The sequence below is a fragment of the Lagenorhynchus albirostris genome, chromosome 2 (genome assembly GCF_949774975.1).
Source record: "Lagenorhynchus albirostris chromosome 2, mLagAlb1.1, whole genome shotgun sequence".
In the NCBI taxonomy this organism is placed as follows: domain Eukaryota; kingdom Metazoa; phylum Chordata; class Mammalia; order Artiodactyla; family Delphinidae; genus Lagenorhynchus; species Lagenorhynchus albirostris.
In genome coordinates this window covers 146,506,733-146,523,386 of record NC_083096.1, presented here as the reverse complement: position 1 = coordinate 146,523,386, position 16,654 = coordinate 146,506,733, and the positions used below count along the sequence as shown (strand labels likewise).

Here is a 16,654-nt window from a genome sequence, read left to right as displayed (position 1 = left end):
TCATTTTTCTTTCTTCTCTAGCTCTTGCTATGCTCCTGGACCTTCTCCCACCTTGTTCAATGACTTCAACAAGTAATTCAGAATTTTTCATCCCACTTCACCTATCTCTATGACATCACACTGACTCACAGAAGCAGCATTATTAACACATGAAAAGAACCTTTGAGGTTTAATAAAATGTTCAAGCAATGAATCTTTCCAAGAACTTAGACTTCCTATTTCTGAGCTTTAACTGTCTTTTTCTACTTCATCTTAGATTTTATCATTATACAGATCCATTGCACCCTAAACTCTGAAAACCCCTTGCTGACCAAACCTTTTCCTCAACCTACTTCTTTTATTTTCACTGAATCTGTTACTTGTCCTCTTCGTCTCCCTCAGCCCCTAGATCTCTTTTCCCCAGATCCTCATACATTTTTAGGATCTCTTACCTTTAGACCCGGATGAACCCAACATCACCTATTTCAGCAATGCTGTAAAGTTCCTTCTTACCCACCTCTTGCTTATACCAAACTGAAAGGAACTCCATCTTCTTTTTTGATTACAGCTTTTGAACGCTGAATGCCACTAGAGGAAGTTAGAAACGGTGCTGTATCTACCACAGATTCATACCTTCTAACCTAATCAATCCTTAATGCATCCTATTAATGCCCAAGAAAACTTAAAACAGTAGCTGTTTCATACTGTTTTACACAAAATGGCTCCCTAGATCAGCCACGAGGACAACAGCACTTGTGACAAAAGAAGACTTGAAAAGTGCTAGTCTTCTTTTACTCCAGAAAACCTTCCCGCCACATGTGAATGAGCTGAAATTAGCCTGCTAGATGATGAGAGTCTGTGGCCATCACCCCAGCTGAAATTAAGCCAAACGCCAGGAATGTAAAGTCCCTCTCACACCAAGAAGTCAGCCAGCTGCCAGACATGCAAGTGAAGCCCTCCTAGACCACTCAGCCCTAGCCTAGGCAGCCCAGACCAAAAGAACCACCCAGCCAATCCACACAACTGTGAGAAACATCTTATTTTAAGTTACTAAGTTAGTGTGGCTTGTTACACAGCAAAAGCTACCTGATACAGATTATCAAACATATTAATAAAGTTACTAGTAATATTTAACTATTTACTAATAAATTCTACTTTGCAGTAGGTAAAAGAGACTACATAGAAAACTAGATATATTCCAGAAAATCCCAATAATATATTTATTTTTTCAGTCCATTCAATTGGTGGCAAAACATCAATTGTGACAAAAAATTTGAAAATACTGTGCCAAAAGGAATAAAGATCATTATATTTATAAACCTAAATGATTTTAAAGAGTTTATTTCAATCACTCCTCTCTTAAAAACCGAAAATGGTTTGTCTAATTCTTAAACTGTATTTGAACCTGAAAATGCTGTTTTATAGCCATTAAAATTTTAATTGTAACTAATATTCACTTGGAAAAAAAGTGGATTTAGCATGTTCTCAAATAAGATCAAATAAGATTAAAATGCTGGCTGTTACCATTCAGAATTTTAATGTAAAAGTGTATACTCTGTTGTGCCTACCATACAATGTCTTCATCTTATATTTCATCTATGTCTTCTATATCTCAATTATCTTAATTAAAAAACGAATAACCTCAGTAACAGCCACAAAATTTATTAATTATATGCTACGTGCAGACACATATATTCTCTAATTTAATCTTTAAACCAGTCTTTTGAGGAACTTGAACCCAAATCTGTCTGATTCTCAAGAATATTTTCTTAATAACACCAAAGGCTATTCTCTCACATCTCTGTTCAACAAAAAACAAATGACAAACATTGAAATGGCAAGTTAGCCAAAAGCTTACAGAGGAAAATTCTAGTCCAATGAAACTACTAGTGGGGTGAAAGTTCTACACTTAGTAAGGAATCTTCCACTAAGCTGTACACTTAGAATGTGTGTACTCTTCTGTGTGTATACTACACTCCTGACAAAAAAGAAATTTCTACCCACCCAGTAAAGGCATACCCCAGTGTGGGTAGAAAACTTCTGTGAATCCAGAGGAAGCACTTCTGACAATTTACAAATGTGCACAGTGCATATCTCCAAACAAGTCAGTAACCCAGCTGTGCATTTGGCAAGTACATGTCATTAGATCTCTAGTAGCAGTGTTTCAGCTTGCATTTAAAAGATAAATAATTAGGCCAAACTCTAACATACCAAATGTCTTGCTAAACAAAATAAGAAAGATCCCCTTGATAATCTTACAATCATATTTTACCTTTGTTAGCTTGTCAAGTTACCACCCTGAGCAAATTCCCTCTGAAACTGATAATGCAGGAAATTAACATTCTACTTTTTCCACCATAGGTCCAGTTCTGCCCTGTTTGGGTCCTCTAGGCTTTATATAGTACTGGCTCATCATCACAGGCTGGCCACTGTTACCTGGTCATAATGCAGTCACATATGTATGAGTGATGCCTAGACATTATTAGATAACCTGTGGTCAGGGTAGCAAGAAGATCCTGGTGACTCAGTAGGAAGTTAGACCAGAATGTAATATTAGATCCAGATATCTGAGTTTACTGAAGGCTGTTTTTACAAACATAGAAGGTACTTATTAGGCTGAAGTATTGAAGCTTCTCTTGATCTGACAGCACTAGAACAGCCACCAAACTAAGCAACAGTCCCTTAAGGAATTAGAGACACTCAAGAAGCTATACCCACTAACCACCTATATCCCAGCCTGAGAACCTCTGGTCTCATTCGCTAAAAATGTATCCTTTGAACTTTAACTTCTTTAAGATTCATAGAAGCCTCCAATCAAGTTCTCTGTGGAACTTTTTGAAACCAACATCTTTCTGGCAGCCTAATTTCTTTCCATTAAAAAAAAAAAAGTACCATCTACCACATACACCAAGCTTTTCACTTCCACACTTATTAACATGTAACCAAACAGCTAAATACCTAAGATAATTGTTTTACTTAAACTAGAGACTGATCAAAAAAATGTGAAAAGAGTTGTAGCCAAAATAAAAGAATAATGCTTGCCAAATGCCCAATAAATACAAATAAATTAAACCATTAGATATTTTAAATAAATGATTTTAACCTGAGTGTGGCACTTCCTTGAACTTATCAGACATTCGGTAATCACTGAGGTTGTAGAAAATTCCAGCTTTGGAGCAATTCCCTGAGGAAGAAAGAGAGGATATTAGTAGACATTTTAATTTTTAAAAAGCTAATTATTACTGGTGAAAACACGACCTATAGTAACAAACACTTACCAAGGTTCAGCTGCTTTATTTGTTAGTTTGAATTTCTTATTAAGGATAAAGACAACAAACGAATGTTAAATGTTATCAAGAAACAGTTTTACTGCTGATGATTCACTTACAAGTGATTATATCACTTTTATGGAAAAATTCAGATATTTTTCATTTTCAAGTATTTCCCTGTCAATTTTTTAAAGATTTTTAATAATATTTAAAGTCCTAAACATTTGAAAATACTTAATGGATTCTGGCTCTTTTTACTTTTACAGATTAAGATGTACTTAACTACATAATCCAGAAATACTTTGCATAGTCTCCACGTGTCAAAAAAAAAAAAATCACAGCTCCTGGGTATGCAGCTTTTGAAAACAGAAGAGAGATAAGTCTCTAACAATTCTTCCAACAGTTTTTCCCATAATGTAGCTTACATTCAGATATATGAATGAATGAATCTAGTTTCTATTTTTTGCAACATTTCAATCATCAGCTTAAACACTGTTTTGAGATAAGCAGAGACAAATAGTAAAATTCAAAGGAACAGTCACAAAGCACCTGAGAAAATATTTGGAAGCACACAAGTTACATATTCACCAAAACACTAAAAGATACAGTATATTGTCTGTACCCAGGGCAGCTTCACTCTAATATATTGGAGGTCAGATATCTTACCCAGTCTTTGACCTACTAACTTTAAAGTTTCAAATATTACACACTACAAAAAGGTTAAATATGAGTTACCTATGGATTAAATGGACGACTTTTTTCTGCAAACATACTTTTATTGATAATGCTTACTTGTTAGTTATCCATTGCTGCATAGCATATCACTTAGCAGTTTACAACATAAGTACATACTATCTCACATAGTTCCTAAAGGTCAGCAATCTGGCAGAGGCTGAACTAGTTGGTTCTGGCTTGAAATCTCTCATGAGATTGCAGTCAAGATGTTGTTTGGGCTGTAGTTTTCTGAAAGCTTGACTGAGGCTGGAGGATCTGCTTCCTGAGATTCACACAGTTGTTGGCTGGAGGACTCAGTTCTTTTCTATCTTTTAGCAAGAGAACTCAGCTCTTTCTCGATAGGACTGCCTGAGTGTCCTCATGACATGGTAACCAGTTCTCTCAAAGCAAAGCAAGGAGGAAGACATAATCCTTTTAATGACTTAGTTTCAGAAGTCTAACACTGTCACTGCTGTCACATTCTATTCATTAGAGCCCTTAAGTACAGCCCACATTCTAGAACAAAGGAAACTACCTTTTTAGCAGAGGAGCATCAAAAATTTGGGGGACATGTTTTTAAACCACCACAGTTCACTCTCTGACCACAAATTAAATTCCTCTCATGTGTAAACTAAACTCATGCCCTACTGAAGAAAAAGGAAAAGGAAAGGAAAGGGGAAAAGTCTCATCCTTTTATAACTTCAGCTTGAAATCCAGGATATTGGCATCTAAATCAAACTGTTATTCAGCTGTCTCAGGTATGGTTCTTTAAATACAGTTTCTAGGATACAGTTCCTCACAATTAGAAGACCTATGAACTAAAGAAACATGTGCCCCACATATATTCAAGGTACACATATGCAGCAGGCAGAGGATAATCACTATAGACATTCCTATTCAAAAAAAGAGAATACAAGAGGCAAATAGAAATCACTGGTCCACAGCAATTCTGAAATCAGCCAGGAAAATGTTAGAAGTTTCTCACTTAGAAGTTTAGTCCTATTTCTGCTCAGAAATAACTATCCCTAGTTTCTGGCTCCACTCTCTGGGCTCTTGCTTCCATCCTTTGAATTATCATTCCTTTGCAACAAGAGGTAGACAATGTTTCGAGCTATACAGTGTTCTGAGCCTGGGTCCTGTCAATAGAATTTTGGGGGTCCAAAAGCCTTTTCATTTTGTAAGGTCTCTCTCAATTTCAGACCATGCTGGTGGTGTTTCTACCAATATAATGCTCTTAAAAATGTATTTTGTTCTCATGTGAACATAATTGGAGTTCACTTCCTTAGACAAAAGCCACACCCACCTGTACAGGGCTTCTGCTGGTCTTCAATCATCTTCAAGAACGTATGTTTAAGCAGCATTATTTACAACTGCCAAGATTTGGAAGCAACCTAAGGGTCCATCAACAGATGAATGGACAAAAAACATGTGGTATATACATATATATATATACACACACACACACACACACAATAGACTACTACTCAGCCATAAAAAAGAACAAAACTTTGCTATTAGCAGCAACATGGATGGACTTGTAGGGCATTCATTATGCTAAGTGAAATAAGTCAGACAGAGAAAGACAAATATTGTATGATATCACTTATATGTGGAATCTAAAAAAATACAACAAATTAGTAAATGTAACAAAAAAAGAAGCAGACTCACAGATATAGAGAATAAACTAGTGGTTACCATGGAAAGGGGGAAGGGCCAATACAGGGGTGGGGAAGTGGGAAGTACAAACTACTAGGTGTCAGATAGGCTCAAGGCTGTATTATACAACATGGGGAATATACCCAATATTTTGTAATAACTGTAAGTGGAAAGTAACCTTTAAAAATGTGATAAAATTCTACATCTTTTTATGATAAAAACTCTGCCAGAAAGTGGGTATAGAGGGAACATACCTTGACATAATAAAGGTCATATATGACAAACCCACAGCTAACATCATCCTCAACAGTGAAAAGGAATGCTGAAAGCATTCCCCCTAAGATCAGGAATAAGACAAGGATGCCCACTCTCATCACTTTTATTCAACATAGTTTTGGAAGTCCTAGCCACAGCAATCAGAGAAGAAAAACAAATAAAAGGAATCCAAATTGGAAGGAAGAAGTAAAACTCTCACTATTTGCAGATAACATGATACTATACATAGAAAATCTTAAAGACACACCAGAAAACTACTAGAGCCCACCAATAAATCTGGTAAAGTTGCAGGATACAAAATTAATATACAAAAATCTGACGCATTTCTATACATGAACAACAAACTATCAGAGAGGGAAATTAAGGAACCAATCCCATTTACCACTGCATCAAAAAGAATAAAACACCTAGGAATAAAACTTACCTAAGGAGGCAAAAGACCTGTACTCTGAAAACTATAAAACACTCTTGAAAGAAATTGAAGACAACACAAACAGATGGAAATATATACCATGTTCTTGGACTGGAAGAATCAATATTGTTAAAATGACCATACTACCAAGGCAATCTACAGATTTGATGCAATCCCTATCAAATTACCATTGGCATTTTTCACAGAACTATAACAAGTAATTTTAAAATTTGTATGGAAGCACAAAAGACCCAGAATAACCAAAACAATCTTGAGAAAGAAGAATGGAGCTGGAGGAATCACACTCTCTGACTTCTGACTATACTACAAAGCTACAGTAATCAGTACAGTACGATACTGGCATAAAAACAGACATATAGATCAATGGAACAGGATAGAAAGCCCAGAAATAAACCCATGCACTCAAGGTCAATTAATCTATGACAAAGGAGTCAAAAATATACAATGGAGAAAAGAGTGTCTTCAATAAGTGGTGCTAGGAAAATTGGACAGCTACATGTAAAAGAATGAAATTATAACATTCTCTAACACCATGTACAAAAATAAACTCAAAATGGATTAAAGACCTAAATGTAAGACCAGATACTGTAAAACTCCTATAGGAAAAACAGAGGCAGAACACTCTAACATAAATCACAGCAATTATTTTTTTGGATCCATCTCCTAGAGTAATGGAAATAAAGGCAAAAATAAACAAATGGGACCCAATTAAACTTAAAAGCTTTTGTATGGCAAAGGAAACCATAAACAAATGAAAAGACAATGTACAGAATGGGATAAAACATTTGCAAACAATGTGACCAACAAGGGCTCATACAGCTCAATATAGCTCAATATCAAAAAACAAACAACCCCATCAAAAAACTGGCAGAAGACCTAAACAGACTTAAACTGCCATCTGTATGTCATCCAAAGATGACATACAGATGGGCATCAGGCACATGAAAATATGCTCAACATGACTAATTATTAGAGAAATGCAAATCAAAACTACAATGAGGTATCACCTCACACTGGTCAGAACTCCCAAATTAGGAGTTTGGGATTAGCAGATACACACTACTATACATATAATAGATAAACAACAAGGACCTACTGTATATCACACAGAACTATATTCAATATCTTGTAATAACCTATAATGGAAAAGAATCTGATATAGATATATGTATATATAAATGTAGATATATAACTAAATCACATTGCTGTACACCTGAAACTAACACAATGTTGTAAGTCAACTATACTTCAATTATAAAAATTGTATGAAAAATATTTTTAATTAAACAATTTTTAAATGTAAAAAATAAAGTAAAATAAAACCTATGTTTAATTAAATTATTTTCCGAGGCAACATCTTGGATCTTTTGGAGGTTTTAATAAAGGATTTTACAGTCACACCCCCTTGGTTTCACCATCAGACCGAAATTTCCTGAACATACCCTAGAATGATTTTTGCTCATAAGTCATTCCTTAATTTCAACATTATCTGCCATTGGGGAAGGCTGAGAATCCTCAAAAACAGTAAGTTCCAACTCCTTTTTGTGTTATTAACAGGCATTCCTTTTGCTTCTCTCTCCCCTTATATTTTGCTATAAGCAGCAAAAAGAAACCAGACAGCCCCTCTAATACTGTGTCTGAAAGTCTCCTTACAAAGACCACCCATTCCATTAGGTGTTTTTTTCTATATCCCACATTCCAGCTAAACTTTACACCATTACATAACAAGGGCTCTTTTCTCCCCTAATTTCCAATAAAATTTGCCTCATTTTCTTCCAAACACTCATCTGGCAGTTTCTTCAAGGCTCTTCAAGCTTTCATACACACCCCAGCAAAGCTGTCCCAGCTTCGGCCCTCTCCAGAGGCTTGAGTGTCCTCAAACATGGCAGTTGGCTTCCCCAGGAGTGAGTGATGTAAGAGTGAGAGCAAGGAGGAAGCCACAGTGCATTTAATGACCTGGTCTCAAAAGTCTAAAACTATCACTTCACCACAGTGTATCTGTTAGAGTCACTAAGTAGAGTCTATACTTAAGAAACTCTGCCTTTGGAAGAGAGGAGTGTCAAATCATTTGTGGACATATTTTGTAAGTACCACAGCCTGGACTGCAACTTATCACTTTACCCCTCCCAATGTATCGCTGGTCATATAGTAAATACTCAGTGTTTTAGCCATTATTTTTAGATCTTTCAAAACCCATGTGTATCAATTGGGGTTTCAGGGAAACAGAACTAACAGAATATATACACAGAGAGATATTTATTTTAAGGAATTGGTACATGCAATTGTGAGAGTGACAAGTCCAAAATCCACAGGGAAAGCTGGCAGGCTGGAAACTCAGGCAAAGTTGATACTGTAGTCTTGAGTGTGAAATATGTAAGCAAGCCAGCAGGCTGGAAACTCAGGATTTCTGTATTACGGTCTTGAGGCAGAATTCCATATTCTTTTGGAAACTTCAGTTTTTGCTCTTCAGGTCTTCTATTAATTGGATGAGGTCTTACCTACATTATCAAGGGTAATCTCCTACACTTAAAGTCAAGTGATTGTAAATAGTAGTCAAATCTACACAATACCTTCAGAGTAACATCTAGCCACAACCTAACCAAAATAAATTTAATCATCACACATCAGAAATGTCAGTTTCCTCTATGAAGTCTACAATAAGATGTAATTTATTCAATTCAACCAAGTCATTTAAGTACATACAAAGATCTGTGCTAAGAGGTAAGATCAAAGATGAGAAAGTCACAGATTCTGATTAATATCACTGCCACCAACAACAGCACCTTGTCATGATCTCCATGGCCACCATTGTATCACTACCATTTACTGATCATTTTCTATGTACCAGGTACTAAAATAACCATTTACAAGTTTTTATTAATCCACCAAACAACGTTATCTCCATGGTATAGTGATAGTAGTAGCCTGTGATAGTGCCAGGATTTAACCCCAGATGTGACTTGAATCCTTGCCACAGTGATGGGTTCAGGAAGTCAGCCTAAGACTCAGATGTCTATGCAGAATCATCAGAATTCTGAGGAAGGGTGCACTGTTGCCTGCCAGAACAGCAAACTACTGATTGGAGTGTGTTCTCCACTCACATCTAAATACAATAACTGATATGATTGAATTTACAACTGCTATTTTGTTGTTCAATTTATATATATGCCATGTCTTTTTATTCTTGTATTCGTTCTAGTGGTCTCATCTGAGTATGCATAGCTTAGTGGTCATCCAATGAACCTGTAAGGGTTCCACTCTTTGTTGATTATCTGTGTGTGGGTTGGGGAATGCACTCAAAGGAACAGCAGGTCTCTAGTCTCCCTTGGCTTTCACTTTTTGCTGGACTCACACTGTCTCCCCTGAACGTGCATAATTTCAGTCAGCCAGGAATGAGTGGAAAGCTCATCTCAGCCCTTTTATTGCTCCCTTACTTCCAGGGCCTCCTGTCAACTTTCTGGCAGGTGTGCTGCTCACTCTGATTGGAACTGCAATCGGCCTAGCAAAGCTGTGGGTTTTTCTCATGTGCTTCTAACTGAACCCACCACATTTAGCTGGCAAAGACACAATATTTGCCCCTATGATTGTGACACCAATTCCAATGTGTGGGTTTTCCAACACCACCAAGAAAAGTCTCTGTGACACCATTTGGGTGTCCTGAAATTTAACTCAGCTCTGACACTACCTGGAGAAAGTGTCAGATCCCACAGGTCAAGGGCTCAGTTCCACAAGACTGCTCCTATCTGACTTCAGATGCTCATCACAAGTCCAGGTTGTCACCCACAGGCTACAAATAAGAGGTTCCCACGACCCCTTCCTTGGGTTCGATCAATTTGCCACAGCTGCTCAAAGAACTCAGGAGACAGTTTACTTAGTTTACCAGTTTATATAAAAGGATATGATGACATCCAGTTGGAAGAGATGTCTAGGGTGAGATATGTGGGAAACAGGGAGAAGTTTCTGTGCCCTCACCAGGTGAGCCACTCTCCCAGTACCTCCACGTGTTCACCAACATGGAAGCTCTCCAAACCCCATCCTTTGGGTTTTATACCCGCTTCATTACACAGGCGTGACATTAAATCACTGGCCATTGGTGACTGAACTCAATCTCCAGCCCCTCTATTTCTCAGGGGTGGGGCTGAAAGTTCCAACCCTCTAATCACCTGGTTGGTTCCCCTGGCATCAAGCCCCCATCCTTAGGTTCCCAAGGAGCTTTCCAAAAGTCTCCTCATTAACATAAGAAAAGACACCTTTATAGCTCTTAAACCCAGGAAATTCCAAAGGTTTTATGAGCTCTGTGCCAAGAATGGGGCAAGAAGACCAAATGTATGTTTCTTATTACAAATCACAGTATCACTGCCCAAAATTGATTCTGACCTCTCTGGTAGCAAAGCTACTAATTTTTGCAACTTGCCCCAGGCTTAGTGAAGCTACAATTCTCACTGGCTATGCAGGGTATGAGAGCTGTCCTAGGCAAGATGACCACATACTTCTGCCATTTTTACCCAAAGTTTTAGCAGCTATTCAAGCACGGATACTTCTTAATTTGTCTTAATTGTCTTAACTGCCGATCAGTTTCCAGTGCCCTAAAACTGCGGCTTGTGACAATTTTGTCCAGTTTTATACTTGTGTGGAGAGAGTAATTGACAGACCCTTCACACCATCATCACCAGAAGTCTCACTTTTTATATTGTTAAAAACAACAGGCCCCAAATTGAGTTGCTTACGCTAAGCCCCGTGTCACCAAACAGATTTAAATTAATTACAGTTTCGGCTCTCCCAGAAATGGAATTTTAAACCAGTCAATCAGGAATCGCCTGATTAGCACTCACTAGGTAATCCATCTGATTAGACCCTCTGCCATCCCCTAAATGAAAGGAACCTTGCAATAATCAACACACTTTTTGGCCTAGTATAATGTCCTTGTTCCTGCTCCCTTCTGGATATAAAAATCTTTCCTTTTGCACAGCTCTTTGGAGCTTCTTTCTATCTGCTAGATTGGATGCTGCTTGAACCAAATCAATTTTTGCTCAAATAAACTCAAAATTTTTAATATGCCCCAATTTATCTTTTAAGAACATATATAGACTTTTTGCCTTAGTAATCCAAACTTTTTGATATATGTGAAAGTAACTCAAATTCAATAAGGAAAACTACCTGTTAATGGTCCATATTCTTATGTTTATATTGCCAATTTGGTATAATACAGCATTTTAAATTACTTTTAAAAAACCTTTAATTTTAAAATCAGAATTTTTTTCATTGCAGGCCTCTAGAAAGTCCCTGAAACATTCTTGGAAGACTTTTTGGGCTAATGGACACTGAAAATATCCCAAAGAAGGTATATTTTAATAGATTTGCTAGTCAACTTTTATACTTTCAGCAAGCTGAAATTTGCTATTTCCTACAGGAAATACAGGAGAAGTTACTTAATTCACCATATTGGCTCATGTAGCACTCCAATTTCCTTACTGCTCTAATATCTCCTAAAGTTAGTGAAAAATATTTGTCCAAATAATTTCAACCTAGACAACTTTTACTTTTTTCTTCTTTGAAACAGCAGGGGCTTCACTCAGTCTCTCTAAGCAGAAGGCATTTTCTGCCTAGAATAAAAATATTATTTTTATTTTTAAAATAAATAAATATATTTATTTATTTTAAAAAATATTTTAATAATAGGAATAAAAATATTATTTATTTATTTAGGAATAAAAAATTATTAATAATAGGAATAAAAAATAATTAATAATAGGAATAAAATATATTTATTTATTTTAATAAATATTTTAATAATAGGAATAAAAATATTATTAATTATCCAATAAAACTGAAGAAATTGCAGGAAAAGATGAGAGTTGGCTATCACTTAATGCCGCTTTCACTTTTAGGGGTATGAATACGTATTTCCATTACATGAACATGTAATAATTATTCTATCCAAACTCCTACTAATGGACATTTCAATTATTTCCATTTTTCATTATTATGAACAATGCTACAAACGAACATTCCTAAGAAGGCTCTTAGTATGCCAGACAGAATACATCTTAAAGCTATATACCTAGAAGGTCACAGGCTATGAGAATCTTGGCCTTCACTAGATAATCCTGAATTGTGGTTGTTCCGATTTACGTGACATAGCAACATATACAAGCTTCCATTTTTCCATGCTTTTGACATTTGTCAGATTTATTAAATTTTACCACTCTTATGGCTATAAAAATGAAATCATATGATTGTTTTAATTTGAATTTTCCTAAATGCTAATGGGATTGTGCACGTTTTCAAATATTTATTGGCCATTCTTTTGGGAGAAAAATAAAGAGAAGAGAGAGAAAGACATAGGGACAGTGGGGAGGGGAGGAAAGGGGGAGAAGAAGAGGAGAGAAATCTGAAGAATATAAGGCAAAATAATGCTTGTTAATTTTGGAAGGTAGATGCGTGCATTTTGGTAAAGTATTTTCATTTAGATTTCAGTATGTTTAAAATAACATCATAATTTCATAAAGCAATTATGTTTTAAAATAAATTAAACTTTGAATTAGGTCTTCACATTTCAGATATTGAGGGCTATGTGTTGGTTTTTGACAATGATCCTGCATCACGATTTGATTCAGAAAATAGTAAGCACTTACGTGAAGGCCAGAAATCTTCCTCATGGTTGCCTGGCGGTTTGAGTCATGGTGTCCAGAAATCTGATTTGGACCCGGGAACATGAAATCTCGTGTATTCTCATCATATGTAGACAGTGTTTCACCCACTACAAGAAAGACATCCTATGATTCAAATTATAACAAAATATGCTATTTAGAAACAATATCATCAAGTACGAATATATAATGCCTGATGCCTTAATGAAATACTTGCTTCAGGGTCATGGACTTAATTTTTTTCTATGAAAGGGAAATTAAAATAACGTTATGTTAAACGAATTAACACATTTCCTTATTCAGAAATGTCATACATACTACTAATTCTCCCTCCCCCTTTCGTAGAAAGGGGATGTTCATGTAAACTTTTTAAGTACATATGAGTTCCTAGAAAAGAAAATCCTTTTAAACGTATCAAACTGACATAACATTTATACATATAAAACTTAATTACCATCCCCAGAATTTTTTTTTCTATCTTCCATTCTTTTCTACCTGCCATTATGAGATATTAGGTTACATATTGAAAAAAATATAGACATTTTATAGAATTTGTGGTTACCTGGATTAGGTATATATGTGATATTCAAAAAGTTTAGACTACTAGCTTTCAATAAAATATAGTTCTCTATTTCTCACATAAAATAAGGATTTAAGATAGAGTCTTCTATAATCATAGAAATCAATAATAAAAATAAAACTATCCTTCAGGTTTTAACTCTACCTACTGCAGGGATCTGTACTGTTTATTAAGTAGGTACAGTTTTAATTCCCCTATATTCCCAATAACACTCAATACACAAAAACAAAGATAATGAACTACTTTATCAGCAAAAGCATATTGGTTTAGAAAAATCACAAAAACTTAAAGAAGTTAATTTTTATGAATGTCACAAAATATGCTAGGATCATATCGGGTTATTTCCCACTTTAAATTATGACTATTCAATTTTAGAACAATGTGTTCAAATATAATTTATGTCAATCTTTCTGTATATATTATTTTGGCCTACTGACATTTTACACATAGTAGACCAATGCTAGAGACTCAGCATTGCTCTTACTTTGGGAAGAAGGGGAAAAGATGAGATTTTTTAAAAAGCATTTCATTGAAATGAGTTCACATGTCAATTACCTTATCAAAACACAATACAGTACCTGGCGGAACTAGCTGAATCAACTCAAACAATGCTGTATCATCTGAAAGTTTAAAGAAAAATTTCCTTAAATAAACAAATTTATAATAAACAATAACTAATTGCTTTACCACAGAAGTACCTAAAAGCCAAAGTAATTGCTCAGTAGACTACATATATGCTTACATCTCAGTATATACTATGTATATTTTCTGGTTGCTATGCATCTTGTGGATTTATTAATCTCTGGTAGAAATTAATCTTTCTAGGTTTTTTTCTGATTTTTTTAAGACTTTATTTTTTTAGAGCAGTTTTATTTACGTTGACAACAAAATTGAGAGAGAGGTACGGAGATTTCCCCTATATACCCTGCCCCCCAAAACATGCATAGCCTCCCCACTATCAACATCATTCACAGGAATGGTACATTTTTTACCAAGGATGAACTTACACTGACACATCGTAATCACCCAAAGTCCACAGTTTACCTTAGGGTTCACTCTTGGTGATGTACATTCTGTGGGTTTAGACGAATGTATAATGACATTATCCATCTTTATAATATCATACAAAGTATTTTCACTGCCCTGCTCCTCTGTTCTCTGGTTATTTATCTCTCTCCTCCCCACAACCCACCCTCCGCCCACCACAATCACTGTCTTTTTATTGTCTCCAGAGTTTTGCCTTCTCCAGAATGTCATATACTTGAAATCATACAGTATATATAGCCTTTTCAGATTGGCTTCTTTCACTCAGTAATATGCATTTAAGGTTCCTCCATGTGTTTTTATGGCTTGATAGCTCATTTCTTTTAGGTGCTGAATAATATTCCATTGTCTGGTTATTCCACAGTTTATTTATCCATTTACCTACTGAAAGACATTGGTTGCTTCCAAGTTTTGGCAATTATGAACAGAGCTGCTATAAACATCCACGTGTAGGTTTTTGTGTAGACATAAATTTTCAACTCTTTGCATAAATACCAAAGAGCAGTATTGCTGGATCATATGGAAAGAGTATGTTCAGTTTTGGAAGAAACCGCCAAACTGCCTTCCAAGGCGGCTGTGCCATTTCGCATTCCTGCCAGCAATAAGTGAGAGTTCCTGTTGCTCTGCATCCTCACCAGCATTTGATTCTGTCACTGCTCCAGACTGTGGCAATTCTAGGAATGTACAGGTATCTCGTTTTAATTTGCGTTTCCCTAGAGACACATGATGTGAAGTATCTTTTCGTGTGCTTATTTGCCATCTGTATATCTTCTTTGGTGAGGTGTCTGTTAAGGTCTTTAGCCCGTTTTTTAAAAGGGCTGTTTGTTTTCTTATGGTTGAATTTTAAGAGTTCTTTTCATATTTTAGATAATAGTCCTTATCAGATGTGATTTTGCAAATACTTTTTTTCCAACCTGTGGCTGGTCTTCTAATTCTCTTGATTTTGTCTTTCACAGAACAAAAGTTTTTAACTTAACTGCAATCCAGCTTATCAATTATTTTTTTCACAGTTTCTTTCAAAGACGACACTATGGTGTCTTTGGTGTTGTATCGAAAAAGGCATCACCATATCCAAGATCATCTAGGTTTTCTCCTATGCTATCTTCTAGGAGTTTTACAGTTTTGCATTTTCCAGTTAGGTCTATGATCCATTTAGAGTTAATTTTTGTGAAGGGTGTATGGTCTGTATCTGGATTCACTTTTTTTTTGTTTTTTGCATGTGGATGTCTAATTGTTCTAGCACCATTTACTGAAGAAACTATCTTTGTTCTATTGTATTGCCTTTGCTCCTTTGTCAAAGATCAGTTGACTATATTTATAGAGATATATTTCTGGGCTCTCTGTATATTTTTATAAAAATAAATTATGTCTATTTCTTAAGCAGAGTGGTGAGTACAGCCAGGTATATTACAAAACTCACACTTTTAATATGTCTGAAGTACTTTATGATAAAATTTTTAAATAAAAATAAAATATAAATTATGCCCTTTCTACCTTCTAAGAACCCATGAATATAATCTTTCTCTTTCTTTAAATGCTGCTATTTTCATCCAAGGGAAATCTCAGTCATTTAACCGAATACTTATACGTCCAGTTTTTGAGGAAATATTAAATATTCCTTGTAGCTTATCATTCGGGTCTGTAATAAGAAAAAAAAACTGATAACAGTCCTATTCCTCAAGCACCTGACATTGTGTTGAAAAGGCAAATATTAAATGAAATAAAGACACAAATAAATATATAATTATAAACTACAAGTACAATAAAGGCATTCAGGTAGTGCTATAAGAAAGTATAACAAGATAATCTTGTCAGGGAGTCACTGAAGGCTGAGGAGGAGCTCTTCAGGACTTGACCCATAGCATGAATAGGTGTAAACTAGGAGTTAGTGGGGTGGGAAACTAGAGGTTTTCAAGCAGGAGGAACAGGATGTATGAAGGCTGTAAATGGAACATAGCAGGGTAATCTGAGAGATTAGAAGGTTCAAAAACAAACCTCCTGCTAAAATCGACTTGAAAAGGTAGATAACTAAAAAATCTGCTTGAAGGCAGGA

General features: G+C 35.6%; 1 protein-coding gene across 6 annotated transcripts in view; it reads right to left on the bottom strand.

Moving 5' to 3' along the window:
* The window catches only part of SPATA6 (spermatogenesis associated 6), a 151,274-nt gene that overhangs the window by 86,289 nt on the left and 48,331 nt on the right, over window positions 1–16,654 (bottom strand). For 4 of the 6 annotated variants that reach the window (XM_060140114.1, XM_060140116.1, XM_060140115.1 and 1 more), the window contains exons 4-6: window positions 14,136–14,177; window positions 12,963–13,087; window positions 3,083–3,163 (exon numbers count right to left, since the gene is read on the bottom strand). In XM_060140114.1, the coding sequence (XP_059996097.1) occupies window positions 3,083–3,163; window positions 12,963–13,087; window positions 14,136–14,177 (248 nt within the window). Of the gene's footprint in view, window positions 1–3,082; window positions 3,164–12,962; window positions 13,088–14,112; window positions 14,178–14,601; window positions 14,707–16,654 lie in introns of those variants that run through there. The other 2 variants (XM_060140118.1, XM_060140119.1) reach the window with 2 other exon arrangements.